The sequence below is a fragment of the Otolemur garnettii genome, unplaced genomic scaffold, assembly GCF_000181295.1.
Source record: "Otolemur garnettii isolate 467f Iridium unplaced genomic scaffold, OtoGar3 scaffold00237, whole genome shotgun sequence".
Lineage (NCBI taxonomy): Eukaryota > Metazoa > Chordata > Mammalia > Primates > Galagidae > Otolemur > Otolemur garnettii.
The window spans coordinates 653,803-679,768 of NW_003852632.1; the positions used below are offsets into that span (position 1 = coordinate 653,803).

The 25,966-nt window shown below is 39.4% G+C and overlaps 1 protein-coding gene across 1 annotated transcript in view; it reads right to left on the reverse strand.

The window, feature by feature from the left end:
* SPIDR (scaffolding protein involved in DNA repair) overlaps positions 1–25,966 on the reverse strand; it is a 533,511-nt gene that overhangs the window by 337,209 nt on the left and 170,336 nt on the right. Inside the window, 1 exon segment of the mRNA XM_023508281.1 lies at positions 4,379–4,598. Coding sequence (XP_023364049.1) covers positions 4,379–4,598 — 220 coding nt within the window.

Below are 25,966 nucleotides of genomic sequence, written 5' to 3' on the forward strand. Positions count from 1 at the left end.
ATAAATCATACCAGAGCACACATCATACTACCGGATCCAATGACCTCATTGAATACAAAAATAGACTGGGCCCTTATTGGTACTGTTAAAAAGCTTCTACCTTTCACTCCTATACACACTCTAATGCAAAAATGCTCTATAAGAAATTTCAACTTACAAGAACTCAGTCTCAGCAGATTCTTTCTAACTGCACTTCTTGTTCAAGGATACACTTACCTCCTTTTCCAGGTGAATCAACCCTAGAGGAGAAGCAGCAATCAGATATGGCAGATGGATGTGACCATTGTCTCATCCTTTGGTAGACTGAAACATGTTCATCATTCTATAGATACGTTCTTTCATTTCTCTTGGGCTTTCCCGGGAGAAAGGACTCACCATGTGCTTTAATATTATGGATCTTCTAAATCTATTAAAACTGATAATGCACCTTCTTATTCTACTTACAAATTAAATATCTTTCTATCTTTTTGGAATAGCGACATCATAAAACATTGAAAGATATGTTAGATAAACAGAGAGGGGAAGAGGATAACCTCCCCTTGAATAATAGTCCTAGGTATATGTTCACTAGAGCTCTTTTCACTCTTAATTTTCTGGATCTCAGCAATGACAAAAAGATAGCTGTAGAATGTCATTGGACATCTCTCATTCATTCACAATCCTCTCCAATACAACAACATATTTTTTATAGAAAACCTGACACGTCAGAGTGGAAGCCTGGTTATGTACTGCATTGGGGTCAAGGTTTTGCCCATATTATTGCAGAACATCAAGAGAAGCAGTGGTTACCAGCCCGCTGGATTAAGCCTTGACATGAGCAGGAAACCTTTGCCAGCACCTTAACAAATTTGTTTTCACTAACTTTTCTTTTATTCACAGGACCTTGATTTTTGGAGCCTAGGTAATTTCATAATAGAGAAACCCTGGATCAATCTCCTTTGTGGGAACTCCAGCTGCCTCTCCCATATCACTGTCCATCATTAGCAGGAAGCAGTTAAGAGCAGTCAGCATCCTGTTTCCCTAAGAGGCAGTTGGAGTTTCTATGCAGCGTGGGAAGATTGATACAGGATTTCATTATTTTGGGGTGAGTAACAAGCCCCACGTAAGCTTAGTATGCATCTTCTAAACCTTCGAAGGTTGTGACAACAAAGACCTTGAACAGCAGGCTTCGAGGTAATGGTTATACTGGTATTGGCCAAGGTGAGAGAATTTAACTTGTTGGATTTATATCTGTTTCAGTTGGGCACCTAATCTTTACTTAAAATTATACTGCTCTTTGGAAAGGGTCTGAGTTTGGTACAGCCCTTTCTCCACCTAACATAACTTCGGTGGTGGTTAATACTTCCCACGGACGTGTCATGGGCCCTATGGATCAGCCCATAGCACGTAGTTGGGTGGTGATTAGCACAAAGGGGACATGTTTTCCCCTATGCCTAGTTTGGCTAAAATAGTTTCCCTTATACCCAGATTAGTTCCGTTGGTGTAATTTTGTTATACTTATATATGCTCTTTTATTTCTTTTACTTAGCAGTAAGGAAAGCTCCTCAGTGAGGAGACCGGCTGAAATAACCAATGACAGATTTTCTTCCTTGCCTATCCAGAAATATCTTTAATACACTAGAGGGGGGAAATGTAGTGGATGTCAAAAGCCAGACGACCTCTGAGCAAGATGATTTGCAGCTGGGGGACAGACCCTCAGGCAATTCGTCTGCAGGTGCTTGTTGTGGAGCAAGAGCCTGAGCCCGTGGTAATCCTTAGGCATCAAGTCTTTGTCTAATACTTCCCTCACCTATCTTGTACTGTCTCAATAAAAGGCTACTGGGGAGGTTGCTCAGGGCTACCCTGCAATCAAGGTTAGCCTGCCTCCTGCAAGCTTGTACTTTTAATCTGGTTCCTTCTTGTAGCGATCAAGACCAGGGCCATAGGGGCTGTGACAACATCATTTCTGTAAAGACGTATGAGAAACTGGTGTCAGTGGCTGCTTCTGGGGATGGGAATGGACTAGCTGGGAACACAGATGGAAGAGAAGACTTCAGTATTCACTATCTGTCCTTTGGTACCTTTGAAGTTCTTTATCATATGTATTAAATACCTACTAAATACCAACTAATTTTTTTAAGATAAAAGGGAAAAAGAACATACTAAAGATATAGAGATGCAGGGGGACTATGATGATTAGGGCCCCATATGATGCCTTGGGTTTAACTTCCAGCTTACCTAATACAATGACATAATCCAAGAGTTCACCAATGTCTCTAAAGTTAGTTCTAACACAACAACCCTCCAGTTTTTTGTGGCTCAATGTAAAAAAGTCAACATAGCTTGAGTATACCAGTATTTAGTTGAGGTCCAAAAACTGAAATATAAACTGTAGTTTTTTTTTTTTTATAAAGAAGATAAAAACTAGGACACACTGCAAAAATCAGACACTCTGAATATTACTAGATTTTACCATAGTTTCCAGAAAGGACTTCAAATAAAACAACTGTAAGAACACAAGAAATTATAGAAAAAAAACAGGGGGCAGAGTATTGTTAGACAAGTAATTCATTCATTCCACAGTTAAATTCTGCTGAATGCCCCAGGCCTATGTATGAAACAAAACGGGTAAAAGTCTTGCAATAGGAAAACACACACTATGCAAATAAACAAAATTATACTTCAATATGTCTGACTATGACAACTAAAAGAGAAAAATAGGGAAAATAAAAGATGTGGAAGAAGGTAGTTTCAATTTTAGACATGGGACACAAGGAAGGCCTAATTTAGAAGGTAATGTTTGAGTAAATTCCTAGTCAAGGGAATACCTCAACAGAATACCACAGCACAAGGGCAGCAATAACTGAGGTGAGACTCGAGTGGGGTATCTGTAGACCAGTGGAGGAGGCCAGAGGAGCAGCAGATAAGATCCCAGGGCTCAGGAGGGGCCACATTTGGCTCTGGTTTTGACTCTGCATGAGGTGTGCTGCTATTGAACAGTGGAGAGCCAAAGGGCAGCAGGATTAACTTGTGTACCAATAGCTTTGTACCTCCCGTCATCCTGGGGAGAGAAGGTGGGCCAGGACAGAAGGAGGGACAATTAAGAGATGAATGACACACTAGGGAAGAGATAATGATAACCTGGAAAGGACTGTGACATTCAAGGTGGCAAGAAGTGCTGGACTCTATTGATTCTGAAGTGGAACTGTCAGGAGGTTCCCATGGGTGGAACAGCCATTAGGTGAGAAAGAAGAGAAAAAGGTATTTGGGGGAATGGGAATGTTATTGCTATTTCCTGCAATGTAGAAGAGTAGGAAAAAGACATTGAGGGAGGAAAGTCAGGCCCTTGATTTTAACATGCCGCATGCATCCATGGGGCAGCAGGAAGGCATGGGAGATGAGGCGGAGGTCTGGGCTGCAGGCACAGTTTTGGAAGTCATCAGTGTGCAATTGGTATTTAAAACTCCAGAACTAGAGGAAATGACCCAGGGTGATAGAGAAGAGTCCAGGATCGAGTCTGGCAGCATTTTAGCACCTAGAAGCCAGAGAAGGGAGCAAGGTGGAGTCCATGAACAAGGGGAAGCAAACCAGGGGACTGTGCAGAGGGAACTCAGGGTTCCCACTGAAGCAGCCATGTGGAGGTCACTGGGAGCATCAATAAGTACTACTCTCTGCTGTGGACATGATCAAAACATCCCTTCTTCTGGGAGGAAAGTTTAACTTAAAGATTTGTTAGTCATTCCAAATACAGAGGAATCTAAGAATTTCATAGTGGAATGAAAACTTTTCAAAATTGCCATAAAACTTAAGGATTAGCTCTTAAAACAAGGCTGCTCAAACTTTCTCTGAAAACTGATCAGATTTTATTTTTATGGTAAAAATTAACCAATTATCTCACACAAAAGAAAGCAACCATGGTATCCTGGAATATAATTTCTGATCCAGTAATGACCAGGATTGGTCATGACCAGGATTGGTCAGGATTGGTCAATGACTGCTCCTGGAGTTCAAATCCTGTTATGTCTCAGAGTCATGCTTTTTATCCTCCCCCTCAAGTGACTAGCAATGAAATATTAATGTGTACTATCCTATTGTCACATAATGCCTCATATGAAAATCATTTTTGTAAAGAAGGATAAAAACAAAAATAGCCAGATCTTACAACATACTGTTTGGGCAAGAATCTTAATATGATTGTCCTTAGTCAACCCTCTCACCTCAAATTATCAAAAATCTGCTGACAAAAGTCTGAACAAACCATCAGAGACAATTCAGTGCTTCTGTTACATAAAACCTATCTCAAATTCTGGCTTTCTTCCCCTGGCATTTTTTCATAATAAAGTGCCAAAAATGCCAAACTCACAGTTGGGAACTGCCAGAATCAACTCTGTGCACTCACCAGGGAGGGAAGATGTGGACAATGTCCTGGGGATGTCCCCTGAGGTAGCCTGCAGTCTCCTTGGTGAAGAGAACTCTCAGGTGGGTTGCAGGCATGGAGGCCACACCTCCTGAAGGGCTAGCAGCTGATGGCTCGGCTAACAGCTCACACATGGCAATGTGCATGGTGCATTCCTCGTGCAGCTCTAGAATTCTCACAGTTAATACACCAGATTTTCTACCTAGAAATTTAAGAAGAAAACAAAGCAAAAATGAAGTCCAAAATACACAAGGATCAAAGGTAAATAAAGTGTTATGAAAAAAGATCCACATGCAGATAACTCTTGTTTACCTGGGTAAAATGGTCCACACACTTTGAAAAGTAAAACACAGACTGCACCATGCTCATTGTAACATCTTTCTTTAATCAAAATACACCTGTGTGTTGCATTAATATATGCTTTATAAGCAACACAAAACCATCTTCTATCATAAAGAAACAGTCTAATATAGATAGAAACCTCAGAACCATCATTTCAAGGAATATTTTTTACTCTAAGTCTTGAACTGTTTTAATAACAAAAAGGGAAATATTGCCACTGTTGATCTTTCTTTTTCTTATATGCCTCCTCCTCATTACTTGCTTTGACTATGCTTTGAAATTACCTATGTTACTGGCTGGCTACAAGTACTCCAATGATCATATAGGTTAAACTTTGAAGATTTATGTGGCCTGCTGGGTATTCTGGCTCTAGAGTTCAATAGGTAGAATTTGATCTAGACTCAAGTGCTGGCATTCTTATTAAATTGGCCAAGTTATATAGCATTTCAACGAGTCAGTTTTTTCATGTGTAAAACAGAGATCATGCCACCTGTCCCAGTGAACATTGTGAGAATTAAATGAGATAAATGAAGTTGATAGCGTACATAACTTGCAACCCACAAATCATAGGTATGTACCCAGAAATTGTCACAAGTACCAGGAGACCTAAACAAAAATACATGGTAGGACAATTAAGTTCACAAACTCAAAGTGCTACACATCTTATTGCTGGATATTACTATGGTCAACAGATGGACTGAGGGGAGTTCTTCAAAGGTGACTGTAGTGATATTCACCAATGAGACAGCACTTTTTCTAGGATGAGTTCATGAACTTAATTGTCTAAGCTCGGAACATATAGCAGTGCCATTTGTAAAAGGAGAAAACTAGGACCAGAATAAATCAGTAGGATGAGTAAACCATGGTTTGTTCACACAAAAGAACACTATGCAGCACTGACTATCTGGCGAGTGAACCAGGTCCATGAGCATTAGGTGGAGAGATCTCAGAAACAAAAGTGAGATACAAGACATACAGAGTACCATATCTATAGTACAATTTAAAGAACCCCACAGAAACCAGTACAGTATTTTTTATGAATATGTATGTAATACAAATATAAAAATATAAAATAGAAGGATATAGAGAAAAGTTGTGACAGCGATTGCTATCTCTGAGGAGAAAGAGAAGAGTTACTCAGGTTTCCAATTTATCTCTCATGTTGTGTCCATTATAAAAATATGTAAAACAAAAAAGATAAAAGATTAACATGTGTTATTTATTTTATGTTTCTATTACACTGTGCTTTTTAATTAGAAAAAATAATTAAATGAGAACGAAAGTGAAGTACCTAACATAGTGCCTTTCTAATGACAGACACTAATACGAGTTTCTCTACCATTTTAGACAACTGATTAATAGTGAATAATAAAAATTAATATTTAAATAGAGCTAAGATTTTAGTTAGAGGCTTAATTTTATTTCCATTTCTTTCTTCCTCTAGCTTTCCTTCATTCATTTTCCATTCAACCCCGAGTTTTCCATCCCTTCCTTTTTCTCAGTGCCAAGAGCATGTGCCCCATAACCTCCCCAGAGCTCTACTGTGGACAACTATCTCTGAAGGTACACATCTATGCTGCTGCTATTTCTCAAGGCAAGGCAGGAAATGGAATTGGGGAAGGCACTAACAAGCAGATATTAAGCTGCCGCTCATCATTGCGGGAGAGGAAAGGGAGGCATGCAAACAACTAAAGAAAGGGGCTGACTCAGAAGTCAATGCCGAGTATGACAGGTGTTTCTTTAGGGAAAAGTAGTTCATTATCAGTTGGTGAATGGAAAAAGAAGTTGGGATAACGTGGAGGTCTCTTCAGTCCACACAATTTTTGCTGGGCAGGGTTGTTAGAGCAGTGGATAGAGAATTACGGTTTTCAGAAGCAAAATGAAAAAATCTATTTTTAGGGGCTGCAATGGCTACAGGTACACTCTTGGACACATTTTAAAAACTGTTAAAACAGGGGTCGTCCCCAAAAGTGACAGGCCAGTTGCCTCCCCTGTCTCCTGCTGCTGCTGTCCAGGGCTCCATGGCTCCCTGTGCCTTTGGGCACCCACTGTCCTGCTCATGTTCAAGTGGACCAGCTGAGCACAGGCTCTTGGTTCCCTGCACTGTGACATTTGCTATGGCAGCACCCAGCCATGTGAGCTACCTGCCCAAGCAGCAGCACAAGTTCTCTCTTCAGATAATGAGTTATTGTCAGTCAGGAGAGGTGGTTCACATGTATAAACTTTGGGAGGCCAAGATGGGAGGACTGCTTGAGATCAGGAGCTCAAGACTAGCCCGAGCAAACCGAAGACCTCATCTCTATACAAAAAGTAGAAAAAATAATCTGGGCGTGGTGGTGCATGCTGATTAGTCCCAACTACTCAGAAGGGTGAGATGGGAGAATCAACACTTGAGCCCACGAGTTGGAGGTTGTTCTGAGCCATGATCACACCACTGCACACTCCAGCCTGGGTGATAGAGTGAGACCTGGTCTCAAAGAAAAAAGGCAAAAAAAGGAACCAAATGTCTTATGCAGTTTGGTTTAAAAAGTGACATTGGTTTTCAGTAGCACACCAACTCAATAATTCTGATAAACGCTGACAGAGTCTATAAAAGGCAAGTTATTAGAGAAATGCATAAATAGCATTACAGCAGAAATACCTGTATAGCTAAGATGCATCACACTGCCACAGACTGCTGTTTCTTTGAAGGGTGCTTATGATAAATCCTCATAATATTCCAGTAACTATGACTTTTGAAGATCTTAGCACCAAATAACTTGTGGAATAAATGTTTTGTGGTGTTGACTGTCACCACAACACTGTACACCACAGCTCACGTGGTGACTGAGCACACCTGGGAAGCAGTGATGAGCAGGGCTCTCATGGCTGTGCCCCTGGCTGGGAACAGTGCCATGCTCCCCACAGAATGCACTAGAGCCCTCGCTGCAGAAAATCCACTATTGCTTCCCTTGCCACAAGAAAATGAAGCCGTATAAGTTTCCTCTGGTCTGAGGAAGAAAAAAGCATGAGGTGACCTATGACAAATTATACACTTGAGGCAAAGGTTTTTTTGGTTTTTTTTTTTCCTTGAGACAGAGTCTCACTCTGGGTAGAATTCCTTGGTGTCATAGTTCACAGCAACTTCAAATTCTTGGTCTCAAAATACCCTCTTGCCTCAGCCTCCCAAAAAGCTGGGACTATAGCACCTGCCACAATGGCTGGCTAGTTTTTTTCCATTTTTAGTAGAGACAGGGTCTCGCTCTTGCTCAGGCTGGTCTTGAACTCCTGAGCTCAAGCAGTCCGCCCACCTGGGCTCCCACTGAAGCAAGCTTTTAATCAGAGCACAAGATATATTCATTTTACAAAGATTATTTTGAAATTAGATGACTGAGTACATAAAAGGCCACTTTGGTGTCACAGGGCAACAATATTTATAAATGCTGTAAGACAGACAAAAATTTACCTCATCCAGAAAATGATTACTGAATCCCAGGAAGAAGCAACTATTCCTTCCCTTTAAAATCCTCAAATACTAGAAAGTGCCACAAAGATCAAATGCAGACCAGATACTCATATGTAAGAACAAAAATGTTAAATTATTAAGAAACATAAGTAGAAAAACTCACCTAGAAAATGCACCATGCAATCTAGTAATTTGTATCCATATTCCAGATGAAACAGAGTTCTTAGCTAAAAATGGACAGTATCTAACTTAAATTCAGCAAGCTAACACTTGCTGAATTAATGCATGGATAATTTAATTTGACAGCTAACTGCTCAAAAAAATTCTTTGGGTTTAAATTGACCAAGAATTTGTGAAAACAACTGAATAAATGATATAAGAACAAAAATATATTTGTGACTACTGGGATAAATGACTTATTTTAAATATATGTGTTCAAGTAGTCAAAGTCCATTTATATGCCTGTCAACTCAAGTCCTCCTAAGTAGCTTATGTTGATGAATTAATATATATAATGAAGATTTACACTATACAAGAAAGGACGAAGTGAAGTTAAGTTAGTATGGGGGAAGAGAGACATTGAAATCATCCTCAGATATATCTATTAGCCTTTCTAAGAGAAAATCTTTTGAAACTATAATTGTGGCCACTAATATTATCCAACATCTTCCCCTAAAATATTATCCAAACATTGACCCCATAGTAATTTTGAATTTTCCTCTTATATTATTGGTCTATCTCTTATCATCAGATACCCCAATAGGCTAACCCACCTCCACTATCTTGCTCTAAAATGTACAAGTTCTGACAATTAAGTTCACAAACTCATCCTAGAAAAAGTGTGCTGGGTATCTTGTTGCTGAATATTGATACCGGAAAAGTGGCGCCCCAGCCAGCTCAGCCGAGCAGGGCCTGGGGGACTTGCCACTTCTGTCTTGGTGGCAGCAGCTGGCAAAAAAACCGGCAGGTTGGGGCAAGCTGGGGAGCTTTCTTCCCCCAGAGGCTCCAGTAGAGCAGCGCTGGAGGACCTGTCAATCAAGGGAAAACTGGTGCCCATCCCTGATTGGTCCATTTTCAATCCTGCTCCTGATTGGTCCATTTTATAGGCCAATCACAGCTAAGCTATTACACCTATATAAGACCCTGAGCAGAGAGCCTGAGGGCAGATCGTGGCAGACCTTTGAGTAAGATAGAGCAGAAGAATAAGACTTCAGCAGATCGTCACAGACCTTCAAGGAAGATAGAGCAGAAGAATAAGACTTCAGCAGACCATCGCAGACTGTCCAGAAGAAGAAGCGAAAGCTGTGGCACTTCTAGTGCTGATCCTGCTCTACAAAGAGGCTTGGCTCTTTGTAGGAGTTGTAACACTTTAGCTGTAGTTGTAACACTTCCGCTGCTGATCCTGCCTTACAAAGAGGCTTTGCCCTTTGCTGATCTCTGCCCTGCAAAGAGGCTTGGTCCTTTGTAAGAGCTGTAGCTATAACACTTCCGCTGCTGATCCTGCCCTGCAAAGAGGCTTGGCTCTTTGTAAGAGTTGTTTTCATAAGAGTTGTAACACTTGTATCCTGCCCTGCAAGGAGGTTTGGTTCTTTGAGCTGTAAATAAAACTTCACTGTTCATTCTATGGTCCGTTGACTCATTCATCGAATCGTCGAAACCAAAAGCCTAGAAATCCAGTATCAATATTACTGTAGTCACCTTCAAAGCACCCCCCCACCTTGGGAAATTATGCACTGATGCCAGTGTCTCATCTTCCTTTTAAAGCAATTACAAAATTCCTTTTCTGGAATGGCCATGAGAAATGTTATTCTATTACCCTTGATGTCCTGAATGTCATCCAAATGTCTTCCATTCAATATTTCCTTTATCTTTCGGTAAAGAAAAAAGTTATTGGGGGCTAGATTAGGTGAGTAGATAGGGTGTTCCAATACAGTTATTTGTTTACTGGCTAAAAACTTCCTCACAGATAGTTCCACGTCAGTTGGTGCATTGTCATCATGCAAGAGCCATGAAGGAGACCAGAAGAAGTGGGGAGACCAGATGGGAAGGTCCTGCAGCAGTCTAGGAGTCTAGAAGAGATGGTGGTGGCTGAAATCTAGTGAACGACAGGAGAGAAATGATTGGATTCTAGATACTCTTTGAAGGGAGAGCCAAGAGGACTTATTTTATTTATTATTTCTTCTTTTTTTCAGAGACAGATTCTCACTTTATCACCCTTGGTAGAGTGCCATGAGATCACAGCTCACAGCAACCTCCAGCTCTTGGGCTTAGGCGATTCTCTTTGCTTTAGCCTCCCGAGTAGCTGGGACTACAGGTACCTGCCACAATCTCCAGCTAGTTTTTGGTTGCAGTTTGGCCGGGGCCGGGTTTGAACCCTCCACCCTCGGTATATGGGGCCAGCACCCTACTCACTGAGCCATAGGTGCTGCCCCCAAGAGGACTTACTGATGGATTGTGAGTGGATAGGAGAGAGAACAGCAGTTCAGTAGGACTAGGATTTTTTTATGGATTGTGAGTGGATAGGAGAGAGAACAGCAGTTCAGTAGGACTAGAATTTTTTTGTCTTGAGCAAGAGTAAGAATGGAATGAACATTTATAGAGACAGTGAAGATTACTATCTTCTGATAGCTGAGGGCAGTAGAAGATACTGTTATCAAGACATAAATTTTGGATATATTAAGATTGAGATGCTTTTTAGGTATTATCATTGCCTGGCCCTAACTCACCTTCCCAGGCTAGTACCTAACTCTTCCTACCTACTATTCCTAAGGCTCACCAGAATGATCTTGTAAAATGCAGATTTAATGACAGCCACCTTCTACTTGAACTCTTTCATGGCTACTGACTAGGTAAAATCCAAACTACCTTCCACCGTACAGAAAGTCCCTGGTCACCTGTTAATTCTTATGGCCTCTAGCCTCCAATTCCATTACTGCAACCAAGCAACTCTAAATTATTTCTACATTGAGGTGAAAAATAATCCTCCTTTTAGAGAGTTCATACCTGTCTCTCTGGGGAACTTCTCTCTAAGCACAACTCTCCTCGTTGCCCTTCAGCTCATCACTCTCCTTCACCTCATCACTGTTCCTCAGGTTAACACCTCTGATTTAACACAGAAAGTGAATAATTTTATTTATTTATTTATTATTGTTTCAGGTTAATTGACAGTACAAAGAATTAGGTTACAATGTTTGCATGTTAGGTAAAGTCCCTCTTATAATTGTGTCCCGCCCCTAACAAGTGTGCCATCCATCCTAGCACTGTGCCCATTCAGTGGGAAGACCCTTATCCCCTTCCCTTCTTCCTCCCCACTCCCCTGCCCCCCACTTTGAATTGATTTGAGTTTTTCTCTTATGTGAGTGCATAATAGATTGTCTACTGGCTTCATATTAGAATTGAGTACACTGGATTCTTGCTTCTCCATTCTTACGATGTTTGCTAAGAATAATGTGTTCTGCTTCCATCCAGGTTAATACAAAAAATGTAAAATGTCCATCTCTTTTAATGGCAGAATAGTATTCCATGGTATACATATACCACAGCTTGTTAATCCATTCCCAAGTTGGTGGATATTTAGGCTTTTCCCACATTTTGGTGATTATAAACTGAGCACTTTATAAACAGTCTAGTGAAAATGTCCTTATGATAAAAGGATTTTCTTTTGGGTAGATGCCTAGTAATGAGACTGTAGGATCAAATGGAAGGTCTAATTTGAGTTCTTTGAGGATTCTCCATACTTCCGTCCAAAAAGGAAGCTTGAAATCCCACCAGCAGTGTAAAAGTGTTCCCTTCTCTCCATATCCATGCCATCATCTGCAGCTTTGAGACTCTGTGAGGTGGAGTATTCTCACTGGGGTTAGGTGATTATCTCAGGGTAGTTTTGATTTGCATTTCCCTGATGATTAGGGATGATAAACATTTAGAAAATGAATAATTTTTTCTGTTAAACTATAAACTCTGTCAAGACATCCAAAATTGATGTCTTGATAACAGTATCTTCTACTACCCTCAGCTATCAGAAGATAGTAATCTTCACTATCTCTATAAATGTTCATTCCATTCTTATTTTTGCTCAAGGCAAAAAAATCCCAATCCTACTGGACTGCTGCACCACAGAGATCAGTACCAGTATCTGTGTAAGAGCAAATGAACCCTAATAGAAACTGATACAAGGAATCTGGGAGATTACTTCAGGTCTTAATTTCTCTGCCAATCAGGATGCTTCCGACTCATGTCCCTTACCTCAATTGCACTTTGCATGTACCCAGAGAGTGCACATTAAACAGTGATTCATGATGCCCTGAAGGCAAAAATAAACAATACATTCCAAAATCAAATACAAATGACATTTTATCTATTCACTGGTTGTACTATACCCAAATTTTTTCATTAACATGTGCCAAAAGCTGTATTGTATTTACTTGTACATAATTATGTTTCCTTTTCTTTGGAGAAGTTACAACTATACATAATTTACCAGAGATTCCCAAAAGCATATCAGTGATATGTTCCCATAAGTGTTCAGTAAGTGATTCTTTATTAGGTCATTGATTGTATTATTAAAGCTTGGCAAATAAAAATTTTACTTTCTGAGTAAATCTTATAAGATGACATCAGATTCATTCCACTGATAATTTCAAGATAAAAATTCATAAAGTTCTAACTAGGAAAGCCAGATTATAATGCCTAAAAAAAAATTCTGGAGAAATGCAGATTTAATGACAGACACCTTCTACTTGAACTCTTAGCCCATGAGCAGCACAATTAGTTCTGTTTAAAATTTAGGCTCACCCATAAAACATTAAGTCATCTGGCAATGATAAACAGACACATTTCTTAACCGCAACTACTTACTAAACTGTAAACAATTGTGCTTTCACTTCTTGATTCCACATTGTTTTGCCTTTTCATTCTGTTTAAAATACCCACCTCCAGAAGCCACAATAATTCTAAGTATAAAAAAGAAATTTAAAACCCAACTCTTAAAAAAAATAAAAAGACTACACAAGACTGATCAGCCAATCAGAATGTTTGTCAAAATCCCTAGTGATGAGAGCACCTGAAACTCAGCTGAGCTCCTCAGCCTCCTGGGGGGCAGAATGTCTCAGTACTGCCTACTGGGCACATTACAGTCACTCATTCAGCAGGGAAGCCTGTACTATCCTGCAGAGGGTAAATGGGCACTGGAAGTTCCTGCTTTTAAAGAAATCCAAGTAAGGAAAAGCATACAAAAACTGGAGAAAGCAACAGATCCCTAAGCAAAGTGGGATCCCCAGACAATGGTGGAGGTAGGGCATTGTGGGTAAAATATTTGTGATCCCCCTGTAGCAGACCATATAGCAAATACGAAGGAAAAGTGAAAGTTAAGTTTGGAATACTCTGTAATTATAAGAAACACGGGTAACAGCTTGGTAATGTAACACCTTGGTGATAAGGGCATGGGGAAGGATTCGGCTCTCCTTAACACGAGAGCTTGTGAGACGAGAACATCAGTGCTTGGCAGTCTCTACATTTGTGGTGCAAACAGCCACTGGATCATGTCTATAAACAGCTGCAGGAAAGGTTAGTCTGGGAGCATTGGGGCTTCATTTTTTCACTGACTTGCTTACTCTGACTCTTTCGCTCCTGGTTGCAGAGCGCCTGCCCCAGTGTCTCTCTACAAAGGCTGCTAAGATTTACTCTCTTATTAAAACTGTTTCTCTCTCTTAAAGACTGACCCTCCCTTCTCCCCCCTACCCCTAAGGTGAATAGCCCTCAGGCACCTAAGGGTAATTGTTCCCAAGCAAGATAGGGGCCAGAGACCTGGCCAGTCCTGGGCCCCAGCACCCCCCTCCCCCACAATTTGCATGTTGAAGTCCTAACCTCCACTGTGGGGCCTCTAAGGAAGTAATTAAGACTAAATGAGGTCATAAAGGGTAGGGCCCTGACCCAGCAGGATCAGTATCCTCAAAGAAAGAGATACCAGAGGGCTTGCTCTTTCCATGTGCATACAGAGGAAAGGCCATGTGAGCACACAGTGAGAAGGTGGCTGCCTAAAATCTGGAAGAAGGCCCTCTCTAGGATCTGGCCATGCTGCACCCTGACTCTTGTGGCCTCCAGTACTGTGAGAAATAAATGTCTGTGTTTAAATCACAGTCTGTGTGTTTTGCTATGGCAGTTTGAACTGAGACAGGGCAATGTGATGCTGACACCACCCAGCACACACACTGCCACTGCCAATCAGCCATCCTCCACTCTAAGCATCCAGAAAGCAAGTTCTCTCCTGAAAAAATTCTTAATTTAAAACCCCTTGTTTTATACAACTGTAGGTAATATTTTTGGCTAAGAAAATATCATTAAAATTGTGTCCATAAATATACTAAAAATAACCTTTAAAAGTTTACATGGCTAAACAGAGTATAGAAATAGATAATTAAATGTCTATTTTTATAAATGTGGCATCCACTCAGAAATATATAAATAAATGTGTTAGGAAAAATTTCAAGAACCCAATGTTAAAATAGCAAGTTACTAATTATGGGTAGACACTGTAGTTTTCCCGAGTCTAGAGACTTGCAAACCCTCTCTAGGCAGTCATGATGGACACCAGCAGTGCATATAGTTCTGCACACAACAGTGTCTCATCACGAGCCAATACATCATGAACCAGTGTAGCAGAGAGAGCTAAAAGTACAACTGACAGTACCCAGGTGTCCCTACTGCCACTCTATCCTTGATACACCAACTTCAACCCTTCTATCCTGTCCCCCTCCATGACTATCAGTAAAAAAACATTCTAACGAATAACATCTAATTTATCAGTCACTTAAGTTGGCTTAAAACAGGCAAAATAGAGGGTAGAACAAGATGGAGAATCAGGAAGACCATCAGGCCGAGCTCTCTGAGACCAACTGAGAAAGGAGAGTTAAGCACGCAGTGTTTAGACAGTATATTTTGCCTGCAGCTATGGCTTGGGGTGAGCCTTGCAGCGAGGAGCTGGTTGCTGTATATGAACTGGAGCAGCAGGTGACACGATAGGCAAATCTTGCACAGGCTGCCGGCAGAACGGCCAGGTGGCAGCTGCTGCAGGGAGCTGCGGAGATCGGGACGCAAAGAGGTCTTTTGCAGCTTTCGGTTTTGCAGGGGAAGTGTGTGGATTGCCTGGAAAAGTGGGCAAACCTGAACAGTATATAGCAGCCAGATTTGAGGGCTGGCTGGAGTAGACTTGCCACTGGTGTAGTGACGGTAGAGACAGCCCTTCTGGGGAGGTCCCGCCAGTAAGGGGTCGGCCATGTTGGCAAGGTTGTAAGAAGGTTGTGAGGCCAGGCCCCCTGTAGGAACAGCCATTTTAGTTCTGCCTGATAGGATCAGTCCTCTAGTCATGACAGGCTCAGGGACTCCAGCACTCCGTGAGAACTGTTGTCTGGAATGGATATATATATACAAATACATACAATTAGTTTTTTATTTTGTTTATTTTTCATCTTGTTAGTATTTTTTCCTTTTGGGGGGTTGTTGTTACTGTTCTTTTGTTTGTTACTGAGGTTGCTTATTATTGTTTATTCGGAGCTTGTTTATGTTTTGTGTTGATGTGTTCTGTTTCTTGCTTATTTGTGTGATTGGTTTTCTTAACCTCTATTTTTACTTTCACCAGGAGCAAGAACTCCTGCCTTTTTTGGTTACAGTATTTTAGCCTTATTTATTCTCTCTCCATATTTCACTCTACTCCATTCTGTCTTTTGACAGACTCTCTTTTTTTTTTTTTTTGAGACAGAGCCTCAAGCTGTCCCCCCCTGAGTAGAGTACTGTGACATCACAGCTCACAGCAACCTCCAACTCCTGGGCTCAAGCGAGTTTCCTGTCTCTGCCTTTGCCTCCCAAGTAGCTGGGACCACAGGAGCCCACCACAACAGCTGGCCATTTTTTAGTTGCAGCAGTCATTGTTGTTTGGTGGGCCCGGACTGGATTCGAACCTGCCACCTTAGGTGTATGTGGCTGGTGCCTTAGCCACTTGAGCCACAGGCGCCGAGCCAATAGACACTCTTCTACCTTTCTCATCTCTCCAACAATAATTGCCTCTGCAACAGCTAAGATATCACCTCCATTATCCTTGTATTCCTCCTTCCATTCTTTACTCCACTTCCCTTTCTCTCCTCTATTAGATACAATGGTATTTTTAATTTCCTTTATCCATTCTTGTCTTATTCTTATCTTAATATTCTTTCTTTTTTCTTTTTTACTTTTCTTTTCTTTTTTGCTGAGAGCTAGGGAGACACAGCTGTGGTCTGGCTGGTAGGACAAGGGAACTAAGAGACCTTTCTACCTCTGGCCCAAGGAAGATAATATTGGCCAAAATGTGCTGCAGAATTTGTCTACTTTGTTTTCATTCTTACTTAATTTTTCCTTAGTGTTTTTTGTTTTTGCTCTGTCCCTTCCTTTCCTAGTTTTGGCAGAGAGAGAGAGTCTGGCTCTGCTCAGGCTGGTAAGGACTGCCTGATTTCAAGGAACCCTCCTAGTCCAACCCCCTCAAAACCCTTGAGTTATAAGTGTGACCTCAGCACCGTCCTGATCAAAACCATTTCTTCCATTACTCTGAGCCCCTCTTCCTGAGCTCCTTCTCTCCCATTCTCCAAGATTTTTTTTCCTTGTTCTTCTTCTGTTATTCCTCCTTCCCTTTTTTCTTTTCTTTTATTCTTTCCTCCCTTTTTACTCTTTCTTTCCCAGTTTCTCCCTGCCTGCTCATTATCTTTTTCCACATTTTGGCCTCACCCCAAGAGGTCTCTTCATCACATAAACTCTGAGACAAGGTAATTTGAAGCAAAGGAGTAATTGAGAAGAAAAAAAGTACACAAAGAGGTGAAGAAGAAAGCACACATGAGGAGGAACCAACAGAAAAATTCAGGCACTGTGAAAAACAAAAATAGAGCAACTCCTCCAAGGGACCACAAGACAGCTTTTACAGAAGACACATCCTATAAAGAAATAATGAGCTGACAGAAAGGGAATTTAAAATATGGATGGTTAAGACAATAAAGGGAATGGATGAGAAAAAAGAAAGACAGAACCAAAAGTCAGATGAGAGATATGTAGAATATAGAAAAGATATGGGCCTGACGCCTGTGGTTCAAGCAGCTAAGGCGCCAGCTACATACACCTGAGCTGGCAGGTTCAAATCCAGCCTGGGCCTGCCAAATAACAATGACAGCTGCAACCAAAAAATAGCCAGGTGTTGTGGTGGGCACCTGTAGTCCCAGCTACTTGGGAGGCAAAGGCAGGAGAATTGCTTGAGCCCAGGAGTTGGAGATTGCTGTGAGCTGTGATGCCAAGGCACTCTACCCAGGGCGACAGCTTGAGGCTCTGTCTCAAAAAAAAAAGAAAAAAAAAACTAGAAAAAAAGAAAAGAAAAGATATGGATGACCTTAAAGAAATAAAGAAGACAATCAGGGAATGTAAAGAAGCAGTAGAAAGTATCAAAAATAGATTAGAACAAGGAGAATAAAGAACATCAGAGTTAGAGAATAAAGTCTTTTGAGTGAACACAGGTAGTTACAGAGTTAGAAAAGAAGAGAGAGAAAGCAGAGGAGGCACTTAGAGAACTACGAGACACCACGGAGTGTTTCAACATATGTTCAAATGGGAATCCCTGAAGGGGAAGAAGACAGTCCTAAAGGTAGAGAAGGCCTACTGGAGACTATCATAAACAAAAACTTCCCAAGTTTTACTAAAGAGCCTGACACACTCCTTTCAGATGGATTTTGAACTGAAAGGAGTCATCTCAAATGTAACAGAGCCTCTCCAAGACACACTGTAATGAACCTGTCCAAAGTCAAGATGGAGAAAATCCTGCAAGCCGCTAGGAATAAGTGCCAATTGACCTACAAGGGCAGAGCCATTAGGATGACAGCAGACTTTTCAAATGAAACTTTCCAAGCCAGAAAAGCATGGTTATTTCACCTTCAACATCCTTAAACAAAATAATTTTCAGCCCAGAATCCTATATCCTGCGAAACTAAGCTTTAAAATTGATGGAGAAAGCAAATCTTTAGCAGATATACAAGCACTGAGGAAATTTGTCACAAGACCAGCTCTACAGGAAATACTTAGACCTACTTGCAATACTGAACACCACAATGGACCATCACCAAAGTAAACACCGAGAAGCCAAAGGCCACAGCCTAGCTTGCACAATGACACAAAGGATAAAACTACACAACAAACTATCTCATAATTAGGTGAATAGAATTCTACCACATTTATCGATACTCTCAATAAATGTCAATGGATTGAATTCCCCACTGAAGAGGCATAGGCTGGCTGATTGGATAAAAAAACACAAGCCATCCATATGCTATCTCCAGGAGACACAGCGAGCCTTGAAGGACTCAGGGTTAGGGGATGGAAAACAGTGTTTCAAGCAAATAGAAGTCAGAAAAAAGGAGGGGTTAAAATCTTATTCTCAGATACAAGCAGATTCAAAGCAACTTTAGTTAAGAAAGACAAAGATGGACACTTCATACTGGTCAAAGGAACAATACAACCAGAAAACATCTTAATTTTAAACATTTATGCACCCAACTTAAATGCTCCCAGATATATGAAACAGAACTTGAAGGCTGAGAGCAATATCCCATAACATCCATAACATCTTCACAGTTGGGGACTCCAACACCCCTCTGACAGAACTAAACAGATCCTCCAAACAGAAACTAAACAAGGATATAAAGGACTTAAACATGACATTAGAACAAATGGGATTAATATGATATATACAAAACACTCCATCCCAAAGCAAAACAATATACGTTTTTCTCATCAGCTCATGGCACATACTCCAAAATATAGCATATCCTAGGATACAAACCAACCCTCAGCAAACATAAAGGAATAGAAATATACCAGGTCTCTTCTCAGACCACAAGGCTATAAAAAGGTTAAGCTCAACTTCAACACAAATGTTCATCCCCACACAAAATTTTAGAAACTTAACAACATAATGCTGAATGATACTTGGGTTCTGGAAGAGATAAAAGAGGAATTTGCTAATTTCCTCATATATAACATCAATGAAAATACAAGTCACCAAAACCTCTGGGATATAGCAAAAGCAGTTCTGAGAGGAAAATTTATTGTGCTAGATGCCTACCATTGAAAAACAGAAAGTGAGTGCATCAGCACACTCACAAACCACCTTGTGGAATTGGAAAAAGAAGATCAATCTAACCCTAAACCAAACAGATGAAAAGAAATAGCCAAAATTAAATCAGAGATTAATGAAATTGAAAATAAAAATAATCATTCAGAAAATTAATGAAACAAAAAGTCAGCTTTTTGAAAAAGTAAATAAAATAGATAAATCTTTGGCCAGACTAACTAGAAACAGAAAAGTAAAATCTCTAGTAACCTCAATCAGGAATGATAAAGGGGAAATAACAACAGATGTCACAGAGATACAAGAGATCATCTCTGAATACTATAAGAAACTCTATGCCCAGAAATTTAACAAAGTGAAATAGTTGGATTCAATACTTAGAATCACATCCTCTCCCTAGACTTAATTAAGAAGAAATAAAGCTTCTGAACAGACCCATTTCAAGCACTGAGATCAAAGAAACAATAAAAAATCTCCCAACAAAAAACTGCCCTGGTCCAAAAGGCTTCAAATCAGAATTCTATCAAACCTTCAAAGACCAGCTTATGCCCATAACGCAGAAATTATTCCAAAAAATTGAGAAGGAAGGAACCTTCCCCAACATATTCCACAAAGCAAACATCATCCTGATACCAAAACCAGATAAAGACTCAATTAAAAAGGAGAACTACAGATCAATTTCACTAATGAATATAGATGCAAAAATTCTCAATAAAATCCTAGCCTAAGCCAGCTACACATTAAAAAAATCATTCATCAAGATCAAGTAGGTTTCATCCCAGGGATGCAAGGCTGGTTTAACATACACAAATCCATAAACATAATTCACCATATCAAGAGAAGGAAAAACAAAGACCATATGATCCTCTCAATAGATGCAGAAAAAAGATTTGATAAAATTTAACATCCTTTTCTAATTAGAACACTGAAGAAAACTGGCACTGGCAGCACATTTCTCAAACTGATTGAAGCTATATCTATGACAAACCCACAGCTAAAATTATACTGAATGGAGTAAAGCTGGAAGCTTTTCCACTCAGAACTGGAACAAGACAAGGTTGTTCTCTATCACTATTACTATTCAACATAGTACTGGAAGTTCTAGCCAATACAGTCAGGCAATAAAAGGAAATAGGGGCATCTAAGAGGAGGTCAAACTCTTGCTCTTTGCTAACAATATGATCTTATACTTAGAGAATCTCAAAGACTCAATCACAGGACTCCTGGAATTGATAAAAAAAATACAGTAATGTCTCAGGATATAAAATCAATGTCCACAATGTCCACAGTAGCCTTTGTATATACTAATAACAGCCAAGATGAGAAGCCAATCAAGGACACAATTCCCTGTCTCATTCCAAGACAATGAAATACCTAGGAATATACTTAACAAAAGAGGTGAAGGACCTTTATAAAGAAAACTATGAAACCCTAAGAAAAGAAATAGCAAAAGATATTAACAAATGAAAGAACATACCATGCTCATGGCTGGGAAAAATCAGTATTGTTAAAATGTCTATACTTCCCAAAGTAATCTACAGATTTAATGCCATCTCTATTAAAATACGAACATCATACTTTCAAAACATGGAAAAAATAATTCTTCATTTAGTATGGAACCAGAAAAAACACCATATAGCCAAGGCAATTCTCAGTAACGAAAACAAAGCTGGAGGAATCAGCCTACCAGACTTTAGGGTGTACTACAAGCCATAGTGATTAAAATAGCATGGTATTGGCACAAAAAAAGAGACAAAGACATCTGGAACTGCATAGAAAATCAGGAGATAAAATTAACATCTTACAGGCACCTAATCTTTAAAAAATCAAACAAGAATATACACTAGGGGAAAGAATCCCTATTTAATAAATGATGCTGGGAGAACTGGATATCCACATGTAAAAGACTGAAACTGGACACATACCTTTCTCCACTCACAAAAATTGGTTCAAGATGGATAAAAGACCTAAATCTAAGGTACGAAACAATAAAAATCCCTGAAGAAAGTGTGGGGAAAACACTTGAAGCTACTGGCCTGGGGAAAGACTTTATGAGGAAGACTTCTGTGGCAATTGCAACAAAAACAAAAATAAACAAATTGGACTTACTGAAACTGAAAAGCTTCTGTACAGCTAAGGAGACAACAACCGAGCAATAGACAACCTACACAATGGGAAAGGATATTTGCATATTTTGAATTGGACAAAAGCTTTCTCAGCATGGACAAATGGTAAAAATGACCATTTGTTGAGTAGGGCGAAGAAAATGTTTCCTTGCCAATATCATAGGGACAAGAACAGAGTTTTCAAAATATAGATAATTTTTACCATTAACAATATCCCAATTTAACACTTGAATCAGTGATTTTCAACCAGTGTGCCATGAGAGGATCTTAGATGTGCTTAGGAGTACTGCAAAAATTAAAAAAAATCATTAATTATATTATTTCTGAAAGAATTTCAAAGCACAGTAGGTATATTCTTTTTTTGAACATAATTTAAGTTGTTAAGTCCACAAGGACATTAGCATCAGAATGTTTACTACAGCTAAATTCATAATTGCCAAGCAACCCAAGTGCCCATCAACCCATGAATTGATTAACAAACTGGTATCTGTATACCATGGAATACTATTCAGCCATAAGAAAAGATGGAGACTTCACATTTTTTGTGTTTACCTAGATGGAGCTGAAACACATTCTTCTTAGTAAAGTACCTCAAGAATGGGGAAAAAGTGCCCAATGTACTCAATACTAATATGAAACCAATATATAAACAACTACATGCCCATACGAAAGAAAAACACAAGTATAATCTATCGAGGGGAAAGGAGGGAGGGTGACTGGTGGGATCTCATTAGAGGGTGTTCAGCATATCCCTTGGGTGAAGAGCTCAACTACAACTTGAACTTTACCTTACAAATGAAAATAGTATAACCTAAACTTTTGCACCCTCATGTTAATCTAAAATGTTTTAAAAAGGGGGGGAGCAATCCACAAGGAATCCAAAAGTATTATTTAATTTTATGATATCACCAAATCTGGTGACTAACTCCCCTCCCCTCACTTCATAGATTTTCATGTATAAAAATTCATAAGAAATGATTTATTTTTAGAGATGAAGATATAAACGAAAGAGGCAGAAGCACCGGAGGCCTGACAAGTACATTACTGAATTTGGTATCAAGTATCCCTTCCTCTGTCTCTTAGGTCCCATTGTTGTTATTTTTATTTTTACTTTTTATAAATGGGATCTTGCTATGTTGCCCAGGTTGTTCTTGAACTGCTGGCCTCAAGTAATCCTCCTCCCTGTTTCCCAAAATGCTGGGATTGGAGGCATGAGTCATTATATCTGGCCTCCCATCACTATTTTTAATACGATTATCAAATAACATCATGAAAGCCAAATATGAACTCTTTATTCTTGTTAATTCACACTTAAAATGATCACGAAAATTTATAATATGTTGAGGGATGAAATCACAGCTGTAACAGTGGGTACCTAATATCATATAGTCTATTTCCTGCCTTGAATCAGCCTAGAGTGTTCATGCCAATTTTTCTGGCCCGTAACTACAAAGAACCACATTAAATATCACTGCTACACTGAAATGTGGGTAAGAATATTTTTGAAAAAAGAAACTTTAAACACTGTTATTGGCTTTCTGTTTTTATCAGCCAAAGGGAAGTTGAAGATAACCCTGAGTCAGCTCCCTTGACCCTGGAGGAAAAGGGAAGAAAGAAAAGGAACTGAAGCAAACCTCTCTGGCCAGATCAGAACTGACCCGCAGTGAGCAGGTCACAGCAGCATCCCTTCAACTGAAAGAAAGGGTGGGAGATAAAACTGCAAACAAGCTGAAGAAAAATTTTAAATGACTTTTTAAAGACTTTGAACTATAAAAGTAACAACCCTTCTTTAATCTTGTCATTCTCATTTCTTAAATCTAAACAAATTATTTTTTCATATTTGTCATATTATATAAAAAATCCCCACAGAAACTAAAAATTGTAAAAGAATAAAATGTTGTCTAAAATTGGCCAAATTAAATAAACAGCTCACCACACACCTGTCTTTCCTAGGTTTAAATATACAATATTAAGAGACATAGAGTAAATCATAACGTATTTCCTAAAAGTCGTTTTTCAATTTTTTTTTTTTGAGGGAGAGTCTCGCTTTGTTGCCCTCAGTAGAGTGCCATGCAGCTCACAGCAACCTCAAACTCTTGGCTGAAGTGATTCTCTTGCCTCAGCCTTCCGAGTAGCTGAGACTATAGGTGCCTGCCACAACGCCCAGAGATGGGGTCTTGCTCTGGCTCAGGCTCCTCTCCAACCTGTGAGCTCAGGCAATTTACTGACCTCAGCCTCCCAAGTACTGAGATTATAGGCATGAGCCCCCATGCCCAGCTTGTTTTTCAATTAAATAAAGGGAATCTTTTCTTACTAACTGATTTGCTTTGGTAGAAACAATCAGTCTACCATGTTCTACCACACTAGTCTTTAATTACAAGAAAATACTACACTAAGGAAATTAAATTTTTTAGATACACACGATCTACGCAGAATTCTGTGTTCTTGCTCACTCCACACTGCTGTTTCTGTATAGAAACTGCTGATTCTGACATTCCTTCTTCCTCTCTCAGACCAGGACTCCACCTCCAGGGCTCTCCAGGAAGCAGCAGGAGACCAGATAGGTAGGGGGCCAGATTTCTGGCTCCATGTTCCCAACAAGGCTGAGAGGACCCTACTCCATGGCTGCACTGTCAGGGTGCCATAGGAACTGCCCTTAAGGTCAACTTGAGGAAGAGATGGTAGGTGGTCTCAGGCAAGGGTGCTCCCCACATCCTCCCTGTTTCCTAGTATCAGGAGCACAGAAACACTGGTCTAAGAGTCACATGGGAAACACGGAGGGGTTGGAGGTTACAAAACCAAGCCTTCCAGTGTGTTCACTGCCAATCACACTCAAGGATGATAAACAACTCTTCACTTTAAAAAAACTACCTCACTGGAAAAACCAGTCTCATTATTAAATTTCTTACCTCTTGGCATAAATGTCAGGATGGAGTTCCTACCATTTCACATTTATCTCCCTTTCTTTAATTGTGAAAACAACATTTGATTTTGACAAATTTCTCCTTTTATAAAAGGAGTGTTTTTTTAAAAAAAGCACAACACCCTCTTTTCCAATGATAACCTTTATTAAATGTTTCCTACAACTGACTATATTATAATACTTACTAATATTCCCAAACTATAATATGATGTGAAGAAAGCTCGCATACACTTAGAGTTGCTCAGGAGTGTCATTCTGAGAATTTCATCATGGGTAATCATCAGAACATGGAATCAGTATATGATTTCTATTTCTTCTGAAATTGTGTACATAAAATATTCTTCAAGGAGGAACTCATTATAGTCATTCTCCTTTACATATCCTAAGAATAATACTTTATCACCTTTGGCTTTGTTTCTTCTGATTTTCTAAAATGTAATACAATGTTACAGCTGTTATTGCTATGGTTTGAATGTGTCCCCCAAAGTTCATAAGCAACTGTGTTGAGAGGTGAGAAGCTAAAGAGGTGATTAGGCCTTGAGGCTTTGCCCTCAGGAATGGGAGGGCATTCATTCATTACCATGGCAGTGGGTTCCAGATAAAAGGAGGAGTTTGGCTCCCTTCTCTGCTCTCTTTCACCTTGCCAGCACCTTGACATTGGACTTCCCAGCCTCTAGAACTGTGAGAAATAAGTTTTTTCTTAATCAATTATCCAGTCTGTAGTATTTTGCTATAGCACCAGAAGATGGAAAAGACACCTATTAAAAGATCATTAAGTCTAAATTACTGCTTCATTTCCTTCTAAAGAATAAAGCTTTAGTATTTTAAATAAGTGAAGATAAATTAATTATAATGTTCTGATGAAGTCAGACAGTTCTGTCTAGGATGAACATCTACTTACTACTTAATAAATGTTGAATAAATGAAAGAATTCATTTAATATTTTTCAAACAAGTAAAAAACCAAGAAATCATCAGCCAAAATATTATAGCCATTTTCTATAAAAAAATAAAAGGAAAGTACCAATTTACTGTATTATTGTAGTGAGCTAAAAAGTACTGGACAGAAAACCATCTATCCCTATTCTTGAAGCAGTAATGCTTCTAGGGTGCTTGCTTTATACTTGTCAAGCTGTATACCTATGTTTTCTGTACTTTCTTTTTTCTGTTATATTTCAACATAAAATAGTAATTCAATACAAGCAAATATTCACATAGTAAAGGTACTTCTAAACCAAAATTCTGTTCTATCCTGATTTTCTAACGGTTTAAATAAATTATACTTATTTTTCACTGTTTGAATTTATTATATACTAAATAAACTGCTTTTTTGAACTTCAGTAATCTAAAGAAATCTTTCAATTATAGTAATTTTATACAAGCAGAAAAAATATTTAAAATACAGAGGAAAATCCAGAAGACCAAAAACCACATTACAACAAAAATATTTGTATCGGAATGTTTATTGCAGCCCAATTCATAATTGCCAGGTCATGGAAGAAGCCCAAGTGCCCATTGATCCACGAATGGATCAACAAACTGTGGTATATGTACACCATGAAATACTATACAGCCGGCTCGGCGCCTGTGGCTCAAGCGGCTAAGGC